General features: G+C 41.8%; 1 protein-coding gene across 2 annotated transcripts in view; it reads right to left on the bottom strand.

Annotated features, from left to right (window-relative positions):
• PDIA5 (protein disulfide isomerase family A member 5) overlaps positions 1–23,976 on the bottom strand; it is a 99,128-nt gene that overhangs the window by 41,412 nt on the left and 33,740 nt on the right. For both annotated transcript variants that reach the window (XR_004241367.1, XM_032115119.1), the window contains exons 6-11: positions 22,758–22,850; positions 21,420–21,480; positions 17,785–17,852; positions 13,233–13,324; positions 13,058–13,129; positions 8,531–8,667 (exon numbers count right to left, since the gene is read on the bottom strand). Coding sequence is in view for 1 of the 2 variants with exons in the window: in XM_032115119.1 (XP_031971010.1) it covers positions 8,531–8,667; positions 13,058–13,129; positions 13,233–13,324; positions 17,785–17,852; positions 21,420–21,480; positions 22,758–22,850 (523 nt within the window). In the remaining variant the exon portion in view is untranslated. The remainder of the gene's footprint in view (positions 1–8,530; positions 8,668–13,057; positions 13,130–13,232; positions 13,325–17,784; positions 17,853–21,419; positions 21,481–22,757; positions 22,851–23,976) is intronic.

Below are 23,976 nucleotides of genomic sequence, written 5' to 3'. Positions count from 1 at the left end.
AAGGACTCGTTAGGAGAGAGGGAAGGCAATAGTAATGTGAGAAATGAGGCAGCAAATCCCCGAAGAAACTAATGTTCCCTTCACACCACCTGCCACACATTCACATGAAGCTTTTTTTCTGATTGGAATAGCCTTTGCAAATGTCTTCTTTAATAGAGAAACTAATTGCTCCTAATTGGAGGCGAGCATACAGCAATGCATTTTAAGCAAACCTCCCAAATTTCACAACCACCAAATATCTACATTTTGTCTCCTTTCCTTCTTCCTTTACCTATACCCTACATTCTGCTCTCAATACCCACAACTGCTACCAAGTAAGTTATACAATGTACATGCTGTGTCCCCCGAACAGCATCATGCCATGGAGCAAGTCAAGATCCAGCCCAAAGGTAGAGCAGCCCAAAATACCCCAAGTTTGCCACTCTTCCTGTTGTGAAGCTCGACCAGAGCAAGTCAAGGCTCCTCCCATTTAGTCCCGGCATGAGCTGTAACCAGGCTGTGAGTCATCAGCTCAAACTGCGATAATCTTGTCTGAGCTCTGTGCTCACCCAGCAGCAGATGGAGTTTCCTAAACTTGGGGGACAAAAAACTGCTGTCTGCCACAAGCCAGGGAACACCAAAGGCAGAATCCTACTTCCTCCATGTTAATCAAGACTTTGCAGTGCTCATATGCCTGCCATATCTCAATTCCTGCAATACTGGAGCAGCTTGCAGTCTGGCCATGGCTTGCTAGATAAAACTCCCATGCAAGGTGAAATGTTATCTCCACTTCACAGGTTGGAAACTGAGACAAATATTTAGTGACTTGGGTCGTGACTGTACAAATCAAAGCAAGGCAAAGAACTGAACTTTTACATCTCCAGGCCAAGGCCATCGCTCTTATCATCAGATCATCCTTTTTTATGACCATACCCTGCTCAAAGAGCACAAGCTGCTTCAAAAAGACAATAATCCCATACGAACTGTGTGTGCCAGAATCAAAAGACCAACAGAAAAGAGACAGTGGAATCAGTCGTTACTGTGTTCGCCCCTTTCATTAGGTATCCTATCAAGTTATACTGCACAAGCTAGTTATTAGGATTTTTATACTCTTCACATGCCTATTTATATTAAGTACCACTAAAAACCCATACTGACTTTTTAGATCCTTGAGAAACATGAGTGGTATTGTCATTAAAGGAAAAATCCATGTCAGGTTCTTCATTTTCCTGGTTTGTTGCCTTTCCAAGAACTTCTGCTTTGATGTGTGATTAAATCTCCCTGAAAATAATTTCTGTAATTAGTTTAATTACAGGTCACTGCTCTGGCAGGTCACTGTGCTGAACCGTTCACACCCCCTAATATTTTTGGTGATATTCAAATATATGTAGTATCGAGCAACATCTTGTTGTAGACTTCCACGCTGTTACATAATGAAGAACCCAGTCTAAGAAGAACCCAAACCTCCTCTCTCTGAAATCAACAGTCAGGACTTGCTCACCTCTGGAAGCAGATTCTGAAGCTAAGAATGTACCCACTTCTAGCTGGTTCACATGAAGAATGTATCTGCTCCAGAAGCCTTCAGGAATGTTCAGCTGAGAAGTACATACGTACAATGCACAGAAAGTTGGCACAATTTATGCCTGTACAGGAGCATTTTATTATACATCCCATTAAAAACACACTAAGGCAACATTAAAATTAGGAGCCTATGGGACACAGAGAGTCAGGAAACATGCTTCTAAAACTGAAGCAAATCTTTTCTCTTCAACAATCTGTCCAGACTCTTAAACAGCAACACTCATCATCCGAGTGCCCTTGCACAACAATTCAGTTTTTGGTGATGAAGGCAGTGCAACAGCCCATCCTGACATCTGCATTGCTCCACCAAAAAACCCACCAGAGACAGGCACTGCCTGTGACCCACATAACAGTCCAGAAAGTTTGACTTGTTCAAAGCTTTCTATAATTACTCTGAAACAAGGAGAACATTTTCACAGGGTCTGGTATGAACAGGACTGAGCCCACAGCAAGCACCCTGACACATAAACGTCCCCTTGTGTATCTTCCTATGGACTAGTATATAGCTGTACCACAGGGATATGGCATCTGACCAGATTCCAAATGCACAACCTGCCTTACACACTACAAACTTCCAGTAATCCAGACCTGCGCAGGTTCACCAAAACCAGCTTCCCAGCTACCTGTTGTTTGCCTTTAGCCCAGAGGCTCTACATCTGAAGGCAGATGCCAAAGGCTCTCTATGTAGCCACTGAACACAAACAACATTTTATTTTAAAAATCACGTATGTCATATATGACAGGGACAAAAAAAAATTAAAGGATGTTTCCATCCATGTTTATTGCTGCTGGATGTTTGGAAAACCCACAAGCCTTTAACCTCTACTGGAACAACTGCGTTGGTTGACATTAAAAAAAAAAATCTTTGATTGAATCATGAATTAGCATGGAAAAACTTTATTTATTTACAAATAATTTAATTTCCTTATTTATCACAGGCTGCCAGTGTTGGGCTGCTGCTGACCTGTGCTAGAAAGGCAATTTTTTTCAGGCTGCAGAGTAGATTATTCCTCAGCCTTTTCAACTTGTGGCCTTTCAGTTGATGCTGCCAACAGACATCCCAATTAGAGCTCACAGCATCATAGCTTGCTTTCAAAACAAACCAGTGGGGGTCTGAAAGGGAGACATATTTATTTATAGTTGTAAAACACGGTTTGAAAAAAAATAGATTTGATTTTGTGCACACATTTTGGATTCACTTTACTTCATATTTAAAGCGAGCAATGGATTCCTACATCCCAATTTCACCATGTGCAGCAGTAAGAAACAAAAACAAGGCCACTGAAACCAGTGATGGTGCACTGGCTGTGAGAGATCCAAGTTCACTACTTGGTTAGAAGCTGAGGCCTTCTTCTTGTACTGGGCTAATTGGTTGGGATTCTTAATAATGAGTTCACAAAGTCGCTTAAAGCCTTGGGTTTTAATGCACCCAGGGAGGAGGGAAGGAGTGAAGGGTGTGAAAAGCTGTTTTTCAAAGCCAAATTGATGAAACCGCTCCCTGTGCAATTAAAAACCTGAACAGATGAATAGATGACTTTGGAAAGCAGCAACTGCATAATTTATTGGGTTGGTTTATAAAGGGAGAGAAAATATCCGAGGACAGGAAAGGAATTTCACGGACATTTCAACAACACATGAAAACTGTGGTGCATTTTATCATTTCAAGATTTATTTTTGCACTCCCTTCCACTGGGAGGAAGCAAGCAAAGGTCTGTTAGGTTGCATTTTCCCTGTTTTCCCTCTTTATCACTGGAGGAAAAACCACAATGGCTCCGATGTCCTACTAAGGATATCGACATTTTTTCTAACCTTACCTCCTGCAATCAGCTTATATGGTCTCTGAAGGAACCCTATGAAGGGGACTGGGAAGAGCACAGGTTTAACCTGAACTTAAGCTCACATACAAGGAAGAAATGTTGCAGGAAAAACATTTTAATAGTTTAATCCTTTAAAAAGCAAATGCACACTCACATTAACAGTACAGCCAAAGCACTTTTTTCTCCTCTGTTTGTTACCTCTAGCATCAGTACCAGACCACAAACTTTGGTCTGGTTGATGGGGTATGAGAGAGGGTAAAGAAGCCCCAAGCAAATATCAGGGGTGACTACAACCACCAATCAGCATCAGAGACTCCTCAGATCCGTGCTTGCTGAAGGTACACGGGGAGGCTACAGCTCATAGTGGCACCAGGACATTATTCTGCATTAGGCTGCAAGAACAGGTATGCTTTAATGTTAGCATGTGTCTCTTGTGAATGAGACACAGTTAAAATGTTAGCAGTGTCTCTTGTGTTAACAAAATATAATGAAAAGTAACTCCTGTGCATGAACAACAGACACTGCTAGAAACCATTTCTGAGTTGACTTGAATTTCAATCCTGGACTTCAAACACCTTTCAGTGGCATTTGAATTGACTTAACAGTGACTTAGTTGGGTTTATTTTGTGACTGAGATGTGACTTGGAGAAAAATGCTGAGAAAAATGTAGAAAGGACAAATGTGTAGGAGGTTTATTCTTTTGACAAAACAGAGTCAGAAAGACTGCAACCCTCACTAATTTGGCAAATATTTTGGGCAGAATTATTTTAAAAATTGCATTGGACTCAGCAAACAGTTTGATGAGGAAACTGAAAACACAAACAGGGCTTTTTTTTGTGTTCAAGTGACTCCGGAGCATTTTAAGTCCCAGTGAATACCCATGACACTAAAGCATTTAACAACACTTGACTAGCAGCATAACCCATATTTAGAGACATTCAGAACCCAGCTGTCATCTTGGGCATCTAAATAAATCAATCAGCTGTAGGCACAGATATCAAGAAGCACACACAGACATGGACTCTTTATTCTCATTGCTAGCAGAAGCCTATCATAAGCAACAAGGCTGCCTTTAGTTATGTTATAGTACAGAAATAACTCTGGTTGGTGCAATAAATCCTTTGTTGTAGCCTCAGAAATAGGCCTGCTAACACAACTCTGCTATCTCATGTTACCAAATACGATCAATCCAAGTAAAAACTCCCAATCCTTTGGGAAGGAGGGGCCTTTCTTTGTTCTTTTGTACAGTGCAGGAGAATTCAGGTTTTGGGTACAACAACAGATTGAAAAAACACTTCAGATGTCTGCAAGACTCCAGTCTGAATATATCCAGGATAACACGATTTACGAAATTTCAGCAAAATGCTTAAGTAAGGAGCACAACAGTGCACACCCTTCACAGATGGCTGGGGAGGAGAGTGCCTTCAGAGCCTGACTGGCTAGGTCGCTATTTACCTATGCTAAATATCCAGATTTATTGAACATCCTCTTAAGGGCTTTACAAAGGAGTTTCAGCAGGTTAAAAATCCTGCTCTGTCCCCAGTGACCTGTGAAACAAAAGCAGGATGAACTCATCCTGCCCACCCACACTCACCCACATGACCTGAAGCAGCACATCTTCTGTTTAATGGTTGTGATAAACTACTGCACGAAAGGTATGGTGTCTCTAATCCCAAGAGGTGCAAGCTGCATGCTCCAGACCTTCCTGATGTGTTTAAAACACACTAGGCTGCTCTCCTTGAACTTAGTTATGCCAAGCAGCACTTAAAATGCTGCCATGCCTTTGACTAGGCTAGTAAGTGCAACTGATTGTAAATAATTACAGTGTGGTCCTCAGGGATGATCATTAGTAGCCACAGGCACGGAGACCCAATTGGCCACATCCATCACAGTGCCTAATGGTGCAGTTCACAGGTATTTACCTGGGATGTGTTTGGTTCAGCTGTATCTTCAGCACTGGGGGCAGGGGAGCAGATAAAACGCTGCCAATTCCCCACTTTTCCATCTTTTCATACTGCACTCTGTTAATGCACTGGCCACCTGAATAGGCAATTAAAGCATCACTGAAATAATTCTCCTCTACTAAAACAGCTCCTCGTGTGTGTGTGTGTGTGACGATTTGGGCTGGGATAGAGTTCATTTTCTTCACAGTAGCTGGTATTAAGCCATGAGTTGGATTTGTTCTGGGAACAGTGTTGATAATTCAGGGATGTTTTAGCTATTGATGAGCAGTGCTTACAGAATCCAGACTTTTTCTGCTCCTCACCCCAACCCACCAGTGAAGAGGCTGGGGGTGTACAAGAAGATGTCAGGGGACACAGCCAGGACAGCTGACCCCAAATGACCACAGGGATATCCCAGACCACATGGTGTCATGCTCAGCATACAGAACTTGGGGAAGAGGGAGAGGGGGGACATTTGGAGTAATGGAGTTTGTCTTCCCAAGTCACCATTATGTGTGACAAAACGCTGCTTTTCTCGGAATGGTTGAACACCTGCCAGTAAAAGCAAAGTGGTGAACAAATTCCTTGTTTTGGTTTGCCTGTACATAGCTTTTGGTTTTCTTATTAAACCACCTTTATCTCACAAACCCACGAATTTTCTTGGCTTTACCTTTCAAATTCTCTCCCCCATCCCAATCTGAGGGAGCAGCTGTGTGGGGCTGAGCTGTGGCTGAGGCTAAACCATAACAGTGTGCCAGAAAAACTCCAAGTCACGTGTGTGTTGCATGGTGACACAGGAGTTTAAGTACTTGCTAATTCCAGGCCAGTGTTGAAATCCCCTTGATTATTCTTAGTTACTTAGAAGTATATCCTGTGTTATGAGCCTATTTTATAGATGTTTTGACATTTTTTTTTATTAATACATAATTTTTAGGAAAAAACTTCCTCAGCCTGAGCTACCAAGGTCAAAACAAGTAAGACATTCACTGGTTTTACCACTTCTTTTACCGGAAAAATTTATCTCCTAATATTCGTAAGGTGACACCATTAGCACATTTAAGAAGTGCTAAGAGAAGAGCTTTTAATCATGGAGATAACTGTTTATGATAGTTGTCTGTCATTAATTAGTTTGCAAGCCTTATACTCTGCTGAGGATGCCCAGAGAGGATTCTTACAAACACAGATCTTTTACACATGTACAAGCTGGATTCTGCATGTAGGCAAAATTACCATTACCATCTGAATGTAAATAAAATGCCCCAAATATTCGAGTTGCATTTAAAATGCAGTTGTTCTGGCAAAGAACACTCTTTATCCTAATTCTGAGCAGCTGGAAAGTGTTATCAGAAGATTGCAACAGCCCAGTTAAGGCATTTGATTTACTTTTAAAACAGCATTTTCCAAAGTACTGCTGTACCTTAGTGCAGAATGCTCCTTAGTACAAAATATACCTGTCTGGAAGCACCCCTCCTCTCAAAACAGGTCACGCAATATTGTTATCCCTAAAATTGTGTTACCAGTGTTCTTGAAAATACTAAAAAACCACTAAAAACTCAACAGAATCCTACTGAGATTTAAAACTAACTTGAACTTACTATAAAATTTGATTGCAATTGTATGTATTCATCTATTTTTAATCTGGCTTCCTAAAGGATTAAGTTTTGCAGGGCCAGCTGTTGATTTCTTCCCCCTCTTCCTCCTCCTGAATACATGACTGGACTCCTTTGCCCATTTACAAACTCAAAAAAAGGCAAAGCTTTAAAATACTACTAGATCTCTAAACATGCTGAGATCCAGGGCTAAAGAGAAGGGATGCTTATCCCATGCCATTGTGCAGAGAGAGGGAGAGGAGGGAATTTAGGAGTTACATTTGTGCTTGGCAGCAGCTGCTCAGCAAGCGCACAGCTGCCGAGGAGCAGCAGCCCATGCTGTCACTGGCACACCGGGGTGCAGGGAAATCTGGGGAAGGAAGGATTTGGCTAACGAAGGATAACTCCTGAGCAAACCAGGCCTCATCAGTTCTGCTACTTGTGTTTGGGGTTTCAGAGCAGGAGTTCATCTCCGGTCCCACTTTCATTAGTACAAATAATCCAGGGAACACAGCAACAAAACAGCAGTCAGTCCCCTGCTTCAGTGGACCAAATTCTTAGACACTTCATCAGGCAGAGGAAATTCATTATGGTACGTTTTTCAAATCAGTCTTATGAGCAGACCTTCAAAAAAAGGCATTTTAGAGCTAACTCCTGCTGGCATAAAGGGAAGCAGGATTTCAGCCTCTGTGCCAAGACCCTCAGCTGTGAGCACACAGTCTGCCTCCAGAGACCTAACCTTTAAATCTATGCCCTTGAAAATGAACATCTCACCCAAGTAGTACTGCCAGCACAGCAGCAAGAGGAGAGAGAAGCTGTGTGTCATCCAGCATAGCAGATTCAAGCTTGAACTGTCCATCACAGACAAAAACAATTGGAAGAACCAGCTGTGTAGCTGAAACAAGTTACATCCACAGTGAACAGAGGTTAATGCACTCTTCTCTTCCACCCAACAGCATACGAGAGAACAGCTTCCTGAAGTCAACCCACTGCATTTTACTGCTCAAGCTAAAACTTCAAGTCATGAAAAAGATCAGTTCAATGCATTCTCAGCAGAACAGTAAGTAGTATCACCACCTACTCTGCATTAGTTAACAAAAGTCCTGAGGACTTTCTAAACTTAGGTCTACTTTTGGCATAGTTCAGCACAATATATAATGACAATCATCCCTTACATTGCCAGAGAAACTGTGGCAGAGGAGTGAAAACGCTCAAAATGACATATCAGCAGCCATGGACAAGAACCCAGGAGCTCATGGTTCTCAAGTTGAGTTGTTTACTCAACCAGAGTTCTGCTTTGAAAGCAAACAATACTGAAGAGAAGTTGAAAATGAGGAATCATGCTGTAGAGTGATGAGTACTCAGACTATTTAAGCATCATTACACTCAATTATGTTTTGACTCAGCCTACAAAGTGTCCCTCTTCCAGAAGCACATCTCCATCCTAAATGTGAAGTCACCAACTTCACAAACATTTCATGCCTTGTGTATTTAACAATCATCACAAACAAGAAAAGCCTGGACTTTTGAGTTCATGGTTCGGTGAAACTTCCACAGAAAAACATCACTGATTTTGTTAGCAAGCATTTGGCTCAGAGTACAGAAGAGAAAACAAACTCACATGGTGCATGGAACATCACTAGCACAGATGAATGATCTTTTATAAACTTGTCGAAGTCCTCATCGGTCAGGTGATAAACTACATTTTCTTCATCTGCCCAGGGAGTCTCTGGAGCCTGTGGCTGAGGTGCCTGTGGGCTACAAGACAAACAGACACAGCTTAAAGGCAGCTCTCTGGTGCTAAGCAGCCATCTTGCAAAGTCAAACCAGTGTAAGGAACCACTTTGTGCAGATGTTCATACATGTCTGACACACCAACCCTACTGAACAGGAGTTACTGAACAGGGGTTCATAGGGTTCACAAACCTATGAAGCTTCCATAATTGTACTCATCCAGAACTCAAAGGCACTGAAACACAGATAAAACTGGAGGAGGAATAAAAAAATCTGCAAGAAGCTCCTGAGGACAGATCAGCAATGGAAGGGGATGGAGCGAGGAGATAAGCAGACTGCTTGGTTATTACATTATAGAAATCAAATGCATTTTCTACTACTCTTTTACCCTCCTCAGCAGGATGCTCCCCTTCTCACAGCATTCCCACTTTGTAGTTCACAGGAGTCATTGCAAATGAAAGAAAAAAGCAGTGAGCAGAAACAGCCAATTTAACCCGTCACCTTGGATACTGACAGCATGATTAGGGCCAACAGAGAAAGGAGGAGTAGTGTTGGGACCATGAGCCACCTACACACACCATTTCCCCAGGAATACATGGTTTTACCCTGAACAACTCTTGTGAGCCAGGGAAGCATTGTTATGTCCTCACTCTGCAGTGGGCTTGTAGGCCTAACTCAGCAAAGCTACTCAGCTGCATGCTTAACCCAAAAGGCAAGTGATGTGTTCTACCAGCTTCACTATGATTGCACATAGTTCAACTGTCTTTGATGGGTCAGAGCCACAGAGACTGCTCAAAGACACAGTGGCAGGTCTGGAAACTGAACCTAAGCTCCTCTGGAGCTCGTCATCCCAATAAACAATTGGTTTTGGCTTTCATTAATGTACATTAAAAAGAGAATTTGGCAGCTGTGAACTAAACTATGCTAATTGACATTTTATTTATTAAAGCAATGTTCACAAAAAAGACACCCAAACATACAAACATTGGGAGCCAGACTCTGAAGCTATTTTATTCTTGTCAGTTGCAGTAATGAGTTCCAAATACCCCCCAAAATTCCCTAAATTCTTTGGCAAAGTATAGGGTCTGGATGTGACCCCATCTCTGGTGAAAGCAGATTTACTATTTTTTATTAAAATGTATTATTGTGTTAGCTGCCTGGAACAAGGAATGGCAAACAGATGATAACTCATTTATCCTGCCTTACTCATTTCTAGGCTGAAAGCCTAGTTTGATAAAAAAAAGCAGTAGAGATACACAGATTCACACAGCAACTTCTGTTGATGTAAGCAACGGGTGTGATCCAAGAATATTAAGCAATCCATGCAGAACTGTGATGCACACCTCTGCTGCTGCTTCTACAATAAACAAACCAAGAAGCAAACATCAAAGCAAAGGTCAGAGCTGCACCTGGCCAAGCAGCCCAGAGAGCAATCTCCAGGTATCCTGGCAGAGTGAAGGCTTTCCAGCAAGCACCATGACACTCAATGGATTTGGGAACTGGGCTGAGTAGGCAGAGCATGAGGAACATGGACACAGTGCCTACAAAGCACTGGGAGAACAGTAGGGAGGGCCTAGTGTGACCTATTTCAGTCAGGAATCAGTAAAGCAAGGCACAGGATATTTATTCAAATGGCCTAATTTAAAATGTTGTGCATGCTAATAAGCCTACGCAGGAGTTGGTAAGAAACACCTCAAGGCCTGGAGAAAGCAATAAACAAAATTTAAAATGTCATTTAGCCCAGACAAAAGGCACACCCAACATCTGACTAGGATGACAGAAGTCTAGAAGAGTTATAAAAAGCTAATTCAATTGAGAGCACAGAACAAGTTCTTGATTTAACGGAGTAGCTGATGCTAAGGAAGGGCCTGAGGGGAATCTATAAAAACAGCAAGACAAACCAAGCGGCTATTGAAGGCAGCAAGAAGCTGGTGGGCTTGCCTACCATTCAGGCTGATACAGCTGTGTACCAGAGTTAACAAAAAAGTGGTATGTACAAGATAGTATCTCTACTGTGCTGCATTAAGGCTGTATGATGGTTTGTCTCTATCACCTCATGAAAACATCTGAAACTCCCTAACATAGTAGCCAGTGCCTATTAGAAAGATAAGAAAGGTAAAGCATCTGCAAGACTGATGCATTAGCACACTTTCAGCATAAGAAAGAAGCACCTTCATTAAGTAGTAAAAAGGAAAAAAAAGAGGCGTTGGAGCCCTCCAAACTATCAGTTCTTGTCCTGAGAGGAAAAAGCATGGACAATGATTTAAGTAACTCTAACTTTGATTAAGTTGTAACATGTTCTCCTTCACAAATGAGCCTAAGATCAACCACTTTCAGCACTTTACCAGTAATATTTAGAGGGAAAAAAACAAGAAGAGGGAGAGGGACAACAGCTGCTTTTCTGAGGAGTGTACTTATTGTCCACACAAAATAGGCCATTGCATATGGCTCAATGTCTGCTGGGTTTGCTTTCAAGACTCTACAATGACAGCATGCACTGTATAAAAATGCATTGGCTTTCCTTGCCACGAAACTGCCATGCCCTGGTTCTCAGAGCAACATTTTGTACCAAAGCAACCTTTCAATATTTTAATATTATGCTATTCTGAAACACAGCCTGTACACCCTGCAGCTACCTAATTGCACTCCTTGGCTTTCCTAAAGCCCTTGCCATACCATTTTGGCTACCTGTACTGCAGATTCCTCAGAACAGTATATTATGTATGTAGCATGTTTACCCTAGATGTGGTTTTATTAATAATTTGATTTATCACAATTTAGGCATCAATTACTGGCAAAATATAAGTACACATAATTACTTAATGTGGTTTCCTTCAAACCTTGTACTTATTACACAGAACAGGGGCACAAGGCTACTGCTCAGATCATCTTCTGGGCAACTAATAAGCATGCACTAAGTGAGGACGAACAGCTGTCTTTAGCTCTGGACTGCTGAAGTATCAGCCAAAGCCCACAGTGGCTTGTTAGCAGAGATTATCATTGGCAAGAGCTTGCAGCTGTTCTGCTTTGCCTCCAGTAGCTGTGTTCACTTGCTGTCACAGCACTGATATAAAGGTACTGCATATTGCAGGGATTATCTGGATATTATGTGAGCAGACAGGGGAAAAAACCACCCCAAACAGCTAATGTTTCACATATGGTAGCCAAGAGATAACCACATCCTTGCAGAATTGAAAAGCATAACAAAGTGCAGGTGATTAAGCCCTATCCCTGCTCCATGGGCTGATCATCTCCTTCCAGTTGCTGGAGTTGCCATCTTGATCATGCACATTTGAAGGCTTAATTGACTACACGAGGCTTAATGACTATGGCTGAATTCCTCCTGTTTGAGCCACTGGGCAGTACTTGCTTGCAGTGTTTGTAGCTCCTGATGCTAACAGGAATGCAGCTCTCACTTCATTTGTGGGTTCCAAATCCTGAAGCTACTGCTGCTGAAGAGCCTGGGCTACCTGCCACCATATGCATGTCCCCAGCACAGCACCACTAGTTCAGCAAAATACACTTACTCTGAGCCAATTCTGCTAAGCTGTACTATTACAATAGTTTGCAACAGTCTGTTCTTTCCCATGTGTTTGTTTCCTTTCATTAGGGTCATTTCAGTATTTTTCCCACGACTGCAGCAAACATGGGAGGCTTACAAAGATGACACCATGCCCAAGAGCCTGGGTGCACTGCAAACGGGATTTCTCCATCACCAGATTATCTCAGCTCTCTCCAGCTGCTCCATCAGCTTCACTGACCATGGGGGGTTTGCACCAGCTGAAGAGCAGCTATACACACACTTTTCCTGTCTGTCTCTGAACTGCTAGTCCCACAGGCTCACTCTGCCCCCAAAATGTTTATGACTGCAAACAGCTCTCTTTAGGTAGAACAAGGGGCTTTCAACACTTTCACATCATTACAGCAAACACAGATGTTGTAAAAGTGACTACCTATCCAGGGTGCCTTGATCTTCAGTTTGTCTCTGAAAGACACTTTAAAGGTTTCAGCTAAAGGCTGATGAACCAACAAGAACTGCACACTTCATATACACATTTTTAATAACACAACAGGAGTCAAACCTTTTGCAAGGTATTAAGTTCAAGCACCCAAGATTACTGGAAATTTAAGCTGGCATTTTTAGCAAAGCTGAGATCTGTGTATCTGCATTTATTTTAGTCCACAGTCAGTCTCCTATTACAGCCAAAATGCAACTGTGAAATGCAAGGCATGCATGCTAAAATACAAACATTAGTCAATCTCCCCGTACGAGTTTAGCTGATCTCAGCGGGGTAGTTTTGTTTGCTCTTCTGAGCAGAGGGAAGGAGAGAGAGATGTCTGTTCCTAAAGCATTACATTCTGTAAATAATGAAGAGTACATAAAAGATGGAGTGCATGAAGTTGAATGCCTTACTTTTTCAGCCACTCTGCTATATCTGCTGCAGTAGCACCAAAGTTCTCGAAGTTGAACAGGAACTTTCCTTTCCTGTTAAAGCAACAAAACAAGGTTCAGTCCTTGTCCTAAAAGATAAAAAGATGCAATTATAGAAGAGTCATGATTTCTAAATTAGTAGCAAAACATAACTGACTCAAAATAGCAGATTGTAGGATATCCCTGGACATTGAATTCTTCCTTTATCCTTTCAAATTCAGCAGAGTAAACATTCATCCCCGCAAGAACCTGGAAAAAGAGCATAATCTTACTGATTCTTATAATACAGCAGGAACATCACATCATTTGTTTGAAGATTTAAGTAAAACCCACTTCAGTCTTGGCGGATTCTGATTTCATTCATATAGCTGTCAAGCAAGGGGCTCTCTGTAAAAGGCACTGAAGTTTTTCTGATTTTGTGCAAGGGGGAACAGAACAATACTTGAGTCTAATCCAGAGAAAACACACACCAGTCAGCATGTCACCTCTTCCTTGCTCTGGAAGCATCTCTGTTTCTTTTTATTCACCCACTAACAGAAATACCTGAAGGGAATTCTTTCAATTGCACTACTTGTGCTCTTCTTCGCACATTTGGATTTTTAGCTACAAGTGTAACTAGATTTTTTTTTCTTCCTCTGCAAGTAGGAAAAAAAAAAAGAGTTCTCAGTTCATATCCAAACATTAAACAGGACAGCAGAAGTTCCACCCTCAGCTCTCTAGTTTCCACTTCAGCAATGAATTTTCAATCTCAGCTCATGTCCAGAAGCTCCAACCAACGAAGCACTGGCATTATCCCAGTTCAAAAATGCACTTACTGAAAGGCAAGGGGAAATCAGCACGACTTTGATGTGAAAATAAAATGTGCCCTATTTCCATGAGCTCAGGAAATAGCACATGGCCTTTATATCCTTTAAATATGTTAACTTGGGTAGGGTAGGGTATAATGAGAGTTAAGAATTAACCTTGTCCTACAGTCTTCAAAAGAGAGGCACAGAAGCACAGTAGCTTTTCAGACTAGCATGCAAAACAAAAACTCTCTCCTCCCCATTCCTCACCTCTTTCCCAACCCATCCTCCATCTCAACAGTCCTTGAGCTTCAGGTTCAGGGCTCCTGTGACTTGTACTGTGCCCCGTGACTTATTCTGTGCCCTGTCCAAATGTCTTCCAAATATTTCTGACATGAAAATTGGAAGATGGGATTGATTCCAAGTTTTTGTGGGTGTGCACTTCACACAGAGGTCGTTCTGCTGTCAAACCTGGACCCAGCAAGTTGCTGAGATACCACTTCCTGATTAACTTAGTTTAATGGCATTGACAGCTTAAATCATTTTAGCAGCAGGGTCTTAATCCAACCCCCTCCTCCTTCCCTCTCCAAAAACAGGATTTTCTCCTTCCAGCTGAAATACCACATCAGAATTTAATACCACGTTCCTGACTGCAGCAAACTGCACAGACCAACCAAATGTGCTCAGAGCCAGCATGAAATAAATCTTAAAGCAGAAAATCCTCATTTGAAGGTCAACCGTTTCTAAGAATGTGCTGGAAAGTCACAAAAAGATACTTTGTTTTCTCTTCCCTATCCTAAGAAAGGATAAATTGAACAGAGGAGAATACAGAAACAAGGTTTATACTTGCTGGCCTAGTCTTCCACTTTGAATTTTCCTTGTATTTCAAAGAACCAGACTGACTTAATTCATATGAGATTATCTAGACTCAATTCTCCCCTTTCTTTATCCTCCATGTCACCACCTAAAGGGAGGTAAATGCAATAGGATCAAGAGAACAGTGGTTGCTTTATAAAGCAAGAACCTGGTTTGTTAACTAATAACCCAATAACACCAGCCTACCAGATTCCATGTTTGCTGTGAACTTTCAGAGGATTTCCTAAGAATTAAATGGGCATCCCTGGCCATTTCAGACAATTTCACTGTGTCCATCCAATGGTGATTGATACAAGTCAATAACTTGGATTCATTCTTGCGTTCATTACATTATATGAAGCATAATTAGCAAAAAGCTTATTACAATAGGATTTATTTTTAATGACAAGAGTAACAGCTTTAGCTGGCTAATAATCCAGAATTATGAAATATCAGGCTGTCAGAGACCATCAAAATACACCCAGTGCCCAAAGCCAGGGTCCTCCTGCCAGACGTCTGGCGAATTTGCTTTTAGCAAATGACTGAATGACCCCAACTTCAATTTAAGTCCATTACCTCTTGTAATAGCCATTGCAGAAACAAGGATCAGTTTACCCCTTTCACCTCTGCAGTGAATTATTTCACTGAAATATTTCAACACTTATCTGCTCTCCAACAAGCTACCTATAACCTAAACCACCTCTGAATCCTTCCTAGCTGCCCATTAATTTGGAGCTTCTGACCATTCCTGTTCAGCTGTGACCCCCGACCTTGATTCACGGTTTTCTTGATGGGATTGCTCCAAAACTCGTACCTCACAGCACCAAAAAAATTAAAACAAAACAAAACAAAACAAACCCAAACCAACAAAAAAAAACCAAGCACCAAAGGAGAAAAGCACTTAAGCATATTCTCAAGCTGGTCTTTACTGAGCAGAACCTTCTGACACACTCACAAAGTCCATGGGCATTAGGGAGATGATGAATGGTTTGCTAATAACCACTTCCCCCCTGCTCTGGGGCCACAGAGACAGTCACTCACCAGAGCCCAGCCAACCCTTTAACCACAGGAATCTTTCCTGCCAAGGATAAAGTAAGCCCACTTCTGATTTGGAGCACTTTTTCCTTCATCACTGGGTGTAACGGAATAGTAAGATATGACCACAATATAAACTAAAAATGCCACCCTGCCTTCCTCTCAGTAACAGCACGGGGACAAGAAACAGCCAGTCCCAAGAGAACACAGTGACCAGCAGCAGGTACAGTGCACCTTTTCACTTTTATGACCTCTTCAATAGGCAATACTGTACTTAATTTTCCTGCTATGTAACAGCAATAATCACTTTTGAGCCTGGCACATCCTGACAGCTAATGACAGGTCAGATTAAAAGGCCAAACCTTCAGCTCATCCAAACCACTCATAAACTTTGCAGCAAAGTCTGATCTGGAGGTCAGCATCACTCTAAGGCACGCCATGAATAATTTATGATGGGTACAGCATAGTTAACTTTAGAAATGGCAAGCTGTGTACACATCCCACTCAGGAAGCTAATTGGGTCAAATTTTGACAAACAGACCGATTTTTGTGAAAAACATGGGTGGCAGTGGCATAACTGGACTTTCCTCTGAACTGATCCTGCACTACAACACTCCACTGCAAAAAACTGTGTCCCAGTCCTGTCACTCAGCTGTGCAGGATTAGCCCGGATCTACAGAAACGATTTCCAAGCCAGGAAGGAAATACTCAAACCAGAATAGATCTAGAGTTTAAATTCTCTGGTCTCAATTTAATAAAATGAGCTGCACATGGACGAGGAAGGGATAACTGCAGGAGGACACAGTGCTCTGCAGCATGCCTTCTCTTTGGCACTGTCTCTACAGGTGATGCTTTACATTTCTAATCCCTCTCACCCCACACCCCACAATGTACTGCCATGCAAGGCAGGAGTGACTTCCCAAAGGCTGCAGCATGTGCTCCTCTGAGGGGAGATGGCATTAGAGTGCTGCCTGGCTAGACAAAAACACTCTTGAAAATATCTTCTAAGGGTTGTGCCGTGTCCTAAATAAATCTGAGTAACTCCCACTCATTTCAGCCCTAAGCAAACAAGGACTTAGAGAAAACACTTCTGAAAACAACCAGTTAGGAGAATGTTGGGCAGTCTGACAGCACTAGGTGGTCATGAGAAGGGATTGCCAGAGCTGCCCTAGCAATGAACTGCAGTGCTTCATCTTTTCCTCACAAGGAAACCTGTAAACACAGCAGTGAATGACCCAACAGGCAGGATCAGACCAAATCCTACTACAGCCATGAAACAACAATCCTATTTCTTCATCCTTTACATGCACTGGCATCATATAAATCATACGTTAAGCACATTATAAAACCTTGACTAGACACGTGCCTTTGACTTGCTTACAGAGATCAATACACCTTATAGGTACAAAGGAGTAACTAGATTACTGTGAATCCTGTACTTTATTAGAGTCAAAACTTACTTTCATATCTATGTGGCATCAATGCTAACTTTGACAGAGCTACAGTTCAACTGTAAGACTATACTAATGCTGAGTGGCTAGGAAGGTTACCAGTAGCTTATGGGAGGGGCCTCTCCCTCCCACAACACTGTGATTCTTCACTAAAAAAGTGGATTAATAACTGCTTTAAGGGCATTCATCCCTGACCTTGCTATGAAACGTCAGGCCAAAAAGCTGATCAAACCCATTAAGGCAAACATTTCTTTCTTTACCAAAATGAGCTCAAAAGGTCTACAAACCCACAAATTAGAGGCTAAACATAAATCTACATAGTGTCAGAGCCTGCATCTCTATGGAAAAAACTGCAGTGGCTCTAAAGGGCAAGGGAGTTGACATCTCATTCTCCAATGTTTTAGCAGAATAAAAACCAAGACAGAGAATCCTGAAGAGATCTGGAACAGAGTCATTTATTTCTGTTTTATTTCAACTTGCTTAGAAATTGATAATTTTGATAAATATTTGTGGGTTTAAATACTTAAAAGAAAGTGTTAAAATGATTTTTGAAATGTCATATAAATCTCATTGTCTCACTTACATATTTACCCTTGAGTTCTGTTGCTGCTTGCTGATAAGATGGCATCATTCTCTTACAAACACCACACCCTGATAAAAAAAAAATTGTGTGAGTAATATGCCAACAACTCTATTCAGCCTCTTCTACAGTATCTATGTTCCAAAGCATATGAAGTAATATTTAAAATCAAAAAATCTAAACAAAAATTCTTTATCTACTTCACTAAATCATTATTAGATTATTAGTTTCTAAGGATGTTAGTTCTTGATACAAGCCTCTATTTCTGCACATTTTTCATGCTCTTCATTTTCATATTCATTTCTCATCCCAGTACGAAGAGAGTGTATATATATAAAATATATGTATATATATTCCTCAGGCTCTGAGCTGAGCCGAGATAAAAACAGAGGAGAATACAAGATGAAACACACATATCCAAAGTCAACAGAAGATGTCTTAATTGTGAGCTCAAAACAAAAAGCTTTGTGCATTTCTGGTCTTTGAAGGGACAGGGGGAGGTACTTCAGATTCATCCCAGCTTAACAAGGCATTGAAATTAATTTGAGATGCATTTCCTAAACACATTACACAGACATCAAGTATTAAACAGTGCTCTCTTAATTGAGCAGACATAGCTCAGAAGCAACAGCCCTTGGAAGATACAATATTGTGCTGCTGTGGAAAAGACAAAGGGCAAGTGAGGAAGACCACCAATGTGTAGTTGGAGTGTGCTAAGAGCTGTCTGATGATGCTCTGCAGGGCTAAGCACATTAGCAGTAAATCACCTTGTAAGCAGCAGTTTTCACCCCTGCCAAGTAAAATCCGTGCATGCAGATGGGAAGGGGTAGGAGTGCAGCCAGCATGAAAGAAAGGTAGCTGGAGCCAAGCACTCCAGACACTTATTGTGGAAACACTCAGTCCACCACAGGACAGTAGGCAACACCTCTCTTCTGGTTAACAGAGTTTTGAAAATATCTTCCAGAAAGGAGGAACAGATTTTGCAGCCACTTGTTTAGGATCATATCAGCATGCCTGGAAAAGAACATCCTTTACTCTGAGAAAGGAGAGTTCTGGTTTCTGTGGTCCTTCCACCTTTGATCTCTCTGCTCAAATTGACAATGAGGTTGTTAAATTAGTGCTGGTTAAAACGACAATTTCTTGGTGGGCACAGACCACTCACTTAAGGCCCACTGAAGTCTTGCAGCTTCATCCAAACCACTGGACAGACATCAAAAGGTGTGAGTTGACAGACATCATCTTCTGAATCCTCTATTTCTTCTCTGCTCAGGAGCCTCAGGCCCCAAACTCCTTCATCAGATTTTGCTATCTTCCCCTCTTTGCTCTCTTGCTGCACCCTGGAGTACCTTCAAGAGCACAGGCACACAGCAGCCTCCTCCACACAGCCATCACCCCTATCATCCTCCTCTTCCCAGCTCTGCTGCTGCCTCAAACTTGCTGCTCCCAAACCCACTTCAGTACATCCTCTCCTGTCCTTGTATTTCTGGGTTATATTGTTCAGGATGCTGCCAAGCCACATATACCCCTCAACATGCATAAAAGGGGAACCTCAAAAAACCCATTTTCTTCTGTTCTTTCTTCTTGTATTTTGTCCCAAAAGAGGGAACTTAATTAAATACACATTAGTCTTTCCACTAGTTAACACCTTCATTTTTAAAGCCTTGTTTTCAATCACGTTTATAAACAGCTCCTTCTTGTTGCCAAATCCAGACAGTCTCCTGCAGGAGCCTTCTTTGACAGTTAACTACAAATACATCTGAATGCCTTTAAATATACCTAGTATTTCATCTTTAGTGCTGTCTGACTTTCTAATATAGGTCCGAAAGTACAGTGAATGGTCTGCAAATGGCAGGTAATATCTTCTGAGGAAAGCAAGCCTTTGCTCTGAGTTGTTTTACCCAGACCAAGCATTCCTGAAATATTAAAGTAACTGCATCTAAGTCTGTAGTTGCTTTCATCTCCCCCTGCCCATTTCCTATGAATCTGCCACAATTAATCTAAAGCCCCTGCTTCTAACAAAGCAGAGAAATAAGGCAGCTTCCAGATAAAGCCTCTGATGTCCTCTCTTGTCAAAGACCTCACTTACAAGTAACAAAAAGCAGAATTTCTTCCAGTGACCAGTCTTGATTTCCTGCTCCCAGTTATGAAAAGTAACACCTGTATGTAACCAATAATTTCAGCTGCTCAAAGCCCAAAATTTAATGCAACTGCTGGATGTATTCTGTCTCCAGTAAGAGGAGCAAGAAAAGAAAAATTGGACAACAACCAAGTCAGAAGGTCTTGTGTGTTAAATAAAAGATGAGGGAGTTACAAACTGAGAAATCAGAGAGGAAGAAAAAAACCTCACAAGTAGACTTCCTTCACAGCAGTTTGGAAAGCAGCACAAGTATTACAGCACTGAAAACTAGCAGGTGTTTTGCCACTTCAAAGAAGAGAAACTGGAAGGAGGAGGGTTTCTGGGGGAACGGTTCAAAGAGAACGAAGGGTTAGATAAGGCACATTTCAGAAAGAGACCCAGTGGTGGAAAACAATAATTCCTGATACAGGTAAACTGTGAAAGCACCAGGCAGCAGCCCAACTCTCCCCGAAGGGACGATTTACAGCAGAGCAGCCGTATCGTCTCCCCTGCTGATCTGAGGCAGCAGCTGCTGGGAACAGCCACACACCACGCCAGGCCACACAAGACCACACTACTGCAGTCTGGAGGCACAGAGCCACAAGTGATTTCATTAAAAGAAAAACCATCGTCTCAGTGATGCATCAACTAAGTCTTGGGCAATTTTGGCCATCTTGGCAGTGCTCGGATGAGAATAAAAAGGTAAACTGGTATTTCAGGCAGTAATTACAAGAGAAAATACACTGAGAAACACTAGACAATGCTGCCATGGGACAGAGTTTTAAAGAGAATCAGCCAGCAAATTGCTTGTGGTACCTAACATCAATTTCTCTATCAGGGCAGTCCTGGGAGGCTTTAGGTCACACATTTATTCCCCTCTCATGGCTTCCCTGCTTCCTGAACTGAGCAACAACTCAAGTGCAACACTATCTTGCTTAGAAGAGCTGGAAAGCCTCTCACACAGCAGTCACCAAGAAACACAAAAAGGCAGCTGTAAATCTGCAACATTAAGGAAAAAGCAGCCAATGCAATGACAAAGTAGCAGCAATACAAGGTCAAAGTCACAAAAGAAATGGAGTGACTCCAATGTGCTCTTCTCTTCCTGAAACCCCACTTGCATTTGAGTTACTCCTGCCAATGCAGGTAGGAACATGCAGGATGCCCCTAGGATGGAGCAGGAACAACAGCTCTGCTCCTGACGACTGCACTGTTCCCTCTGCCTGCAGCGTACAGTGTTTGTTTTGTGCAGCACAAATCTGTAACAAAATCATAGAAAGCAGCTGCTTAAAAGAACATTGAGCGAGAGTCATCATCACAAGAGAAAGAGACAAGACTGGGATACAAGTGATGGATAACCAGGGAAAAACTGAGGACAAACAGGCAGAACAACACAAGGAGCTGAATGATAAAGGTGGCACAAGATGGTATTATTAGTGGAGCACAGGTGATGCTTCTTGTCAGACCTGGACGTCTCTGAGTGGAGAAGGGAGAGAGAGGTGGCAAGACATGCTGGGCTACTTACATGGGGCATAGAACATCATCAGAAGGGGCTTGTCTTCCTTCTTCAGAAGTCTTCTCAATTCCTAGTGAATGAACCAAAGAAAATAAAAAACACACTTATACTCAATGACACCTCTTATTATTTGTATTACAACTTTAAAAAACTAATATATGTATTCATAGAACACAGGCTCGTTTATCTGAGGGAAAAGGGCTCACCTTTCCTAACAGACAGGACTCAATTTTTTTCCTTGCTCAATTTTAACTTGAAAAAAAATGACAGAATTTATTATACATTCAAATATCTGCTGAATATCCTAGACCAGTATCTTCACTGTTAATATGTGGAAGTTCCACGGTTTAGTTCATTTTCACTGCAAAATCTCTGACTGGAAATTCCTTCTTCACTGAGACATCCAAAATCCATATTGCAATTCAAAAAGTCAGACTCAATAATAACAAAACAAGTTCGGTTTTCACACTGTGAAACCTTGCCAAACCTATGAGATGCCATGAGAAAAGGATTTTTCAAGTACCAGCATGATAGAAAAACTAGATGAAGTTTTCAAATTGAATGCAACCCTTGGAAGCCTTGTAACAGAGTACAGAGGGTGAACATTAAAAATTAATCTTCCTACAAAAAACTGAATGTCAAAATAACCATTTCTAATATTAAAAATGAAAGCCAGAAAATTGAGAAAGCCCTTTACAAAATACCAGCTAGAGTCCAATCAATTAAAGTTTTAAAAAAATCTATAGACTAGAAAACTAATATAGAAGACCAAGCTGATTATATTAGAAAGAACATAATGGGTAACTGGTGGCACTGGTAGTTTTTAAGGTAGTTTCATCACATTCGCTGCTTTCCCACTTAAGACTGAGAGGACAGTTACTGCACAAAGCTAAAGCCCTTAAGATCCAGATCCTGTTTCTTCCTGCTCCACACTTCCTAACCTCAGGCACATGAGGGAACCCAAGGTTTAATGACAACCTGCAGTTTGAAGAGCAGCATTTTACCTCCTACTTGTATTCTGCAGTGACTGCATCTTGCAAGCTGCTACACTTCCCTGAGACAAAGAGGGCTGTGCCCCCACACCATCCACAAGCTCGGACACTTGCTGTGTAGCTGGCAGACTGAGGTTATGACCACATGCAGGGCAGAGGAGGGTGGGGAGCAGAGGACTTTACAGTTATCACAACCCACAAACTTGGTCAAATCACTTCAAACAGGTTGGGTGCTTTAAACGTGCCTTCCAAAGAAACAAACTAGTGGTGTTTCACTAAGAGTTAATACACACATACACACTCCCTTCACCCCTTATATTTATAAAACAACAGAACATCTATACAGCTAATGTACCTTTTCACTGTCGACATGCACAATATCTTTAGCTTCAGGATCTTCCTCCCACAGTGGAGCACCTTCTGGATCCTTGAGAAAGGCCACCATAGACTGTAATAAACAGGGGGAAAAAGCTTTTAAAGAAACACAAATGGAAATCATGAGACATCCAATCTCAAATCCATGCTGTGATGCAAACCCCATCCAATTACTGCCTTTGCTTTTCTGCTCATATATTCATCCGCTCTAATGCAGATTAGCACAAATCTCCTGTTTCAGAACCATGTGGGTGTGTACCTTCATCATAACTGGTATTCAAACTTATCAGTTCCCACTCCCACTATAAAACTGGGGAAAACAGAGTGGAAGTGTACCAGCACACAGAGAAATAGCTTCAAGGATCCTTCAGAGAGCTCTTTCAATGGTACTAGACCTTCCACAGTGAGTCCATGGGTCAGTAGGAAAGGCTTCTCTTTATGTAGAGGTCAGGCTCCCATGCCCTTCACCGTATCTGAGTAACAGGACTAGCTGGAGGGCACACTGATACTTGCTGTGAGCAAAAGCAAATGAACAAACACACTTACAGATCAAACTGCTCATTTGGACAAAGGAAGAACAATCCACCAACAGTTCCCTGTGTGACCCACCTACCTAAAACATCCACTGAATGCAGTTTCAAGTGTGAGAATAAGAAGCAAATGTGACAGAAGAAGTGGGAAATACAAAACTCCAGGATTCTGCAGCTCCCATGTCCAACAAGTCAAGTACACGTGCACACATAATTCGTAACTGCTTTACCTGACTTACATACAACCAAAAACGCCTTTCAGCAGACCACAGATATACTCTTTACCATAAGGAAATATACTTTGATAGGTCTGTTTTCAAGCTGAGCCTGAAGGAACTCCAGCCCTCCTAAATCAGTGAGAGACTCTCCATCGATTCTGGCAGTCACACTAAGCCCCATTTCCAGCTGTACATGGAAACACAGGCTTGATCACTTTTATCCTCAAATGTCTGTGCTCTAGGAAACATAATACCTGGTATTCCATGTTTCTTCACCACTCAGAACGGCCCCACTGCTTTCTCTATGGCATTGATTGTAGGTCTGTGTTCATTCCCATATAGGATCTCTGCCACAGCAGTAACATACTGAGGTCCCTGAGGAGCTTCCTTCAGTGTGAGTGAGTGGATGAAGCTGCCACAGCACTAAGTGAGCTATCCTAACACACACCAG

Source organism: Corvus moneduloides, chromosome 7, assembly GCF_009650955.1.
Source record: "Corvus moneduloides isolate bCorMon1 chromosome 7, bCorMon1.pri, whole genome shotgun sequence".
Lineage (NCBI taxonomy): Eukaryota > Metazoa > Chordata > Aves > Passeriformes > Corvidae > Corvus > Corvus moneduloides.
Note: the sequence above shows the minus strand (reverse complement) of the source record. Positions and strands in the feature narration are given on the sequence as shown.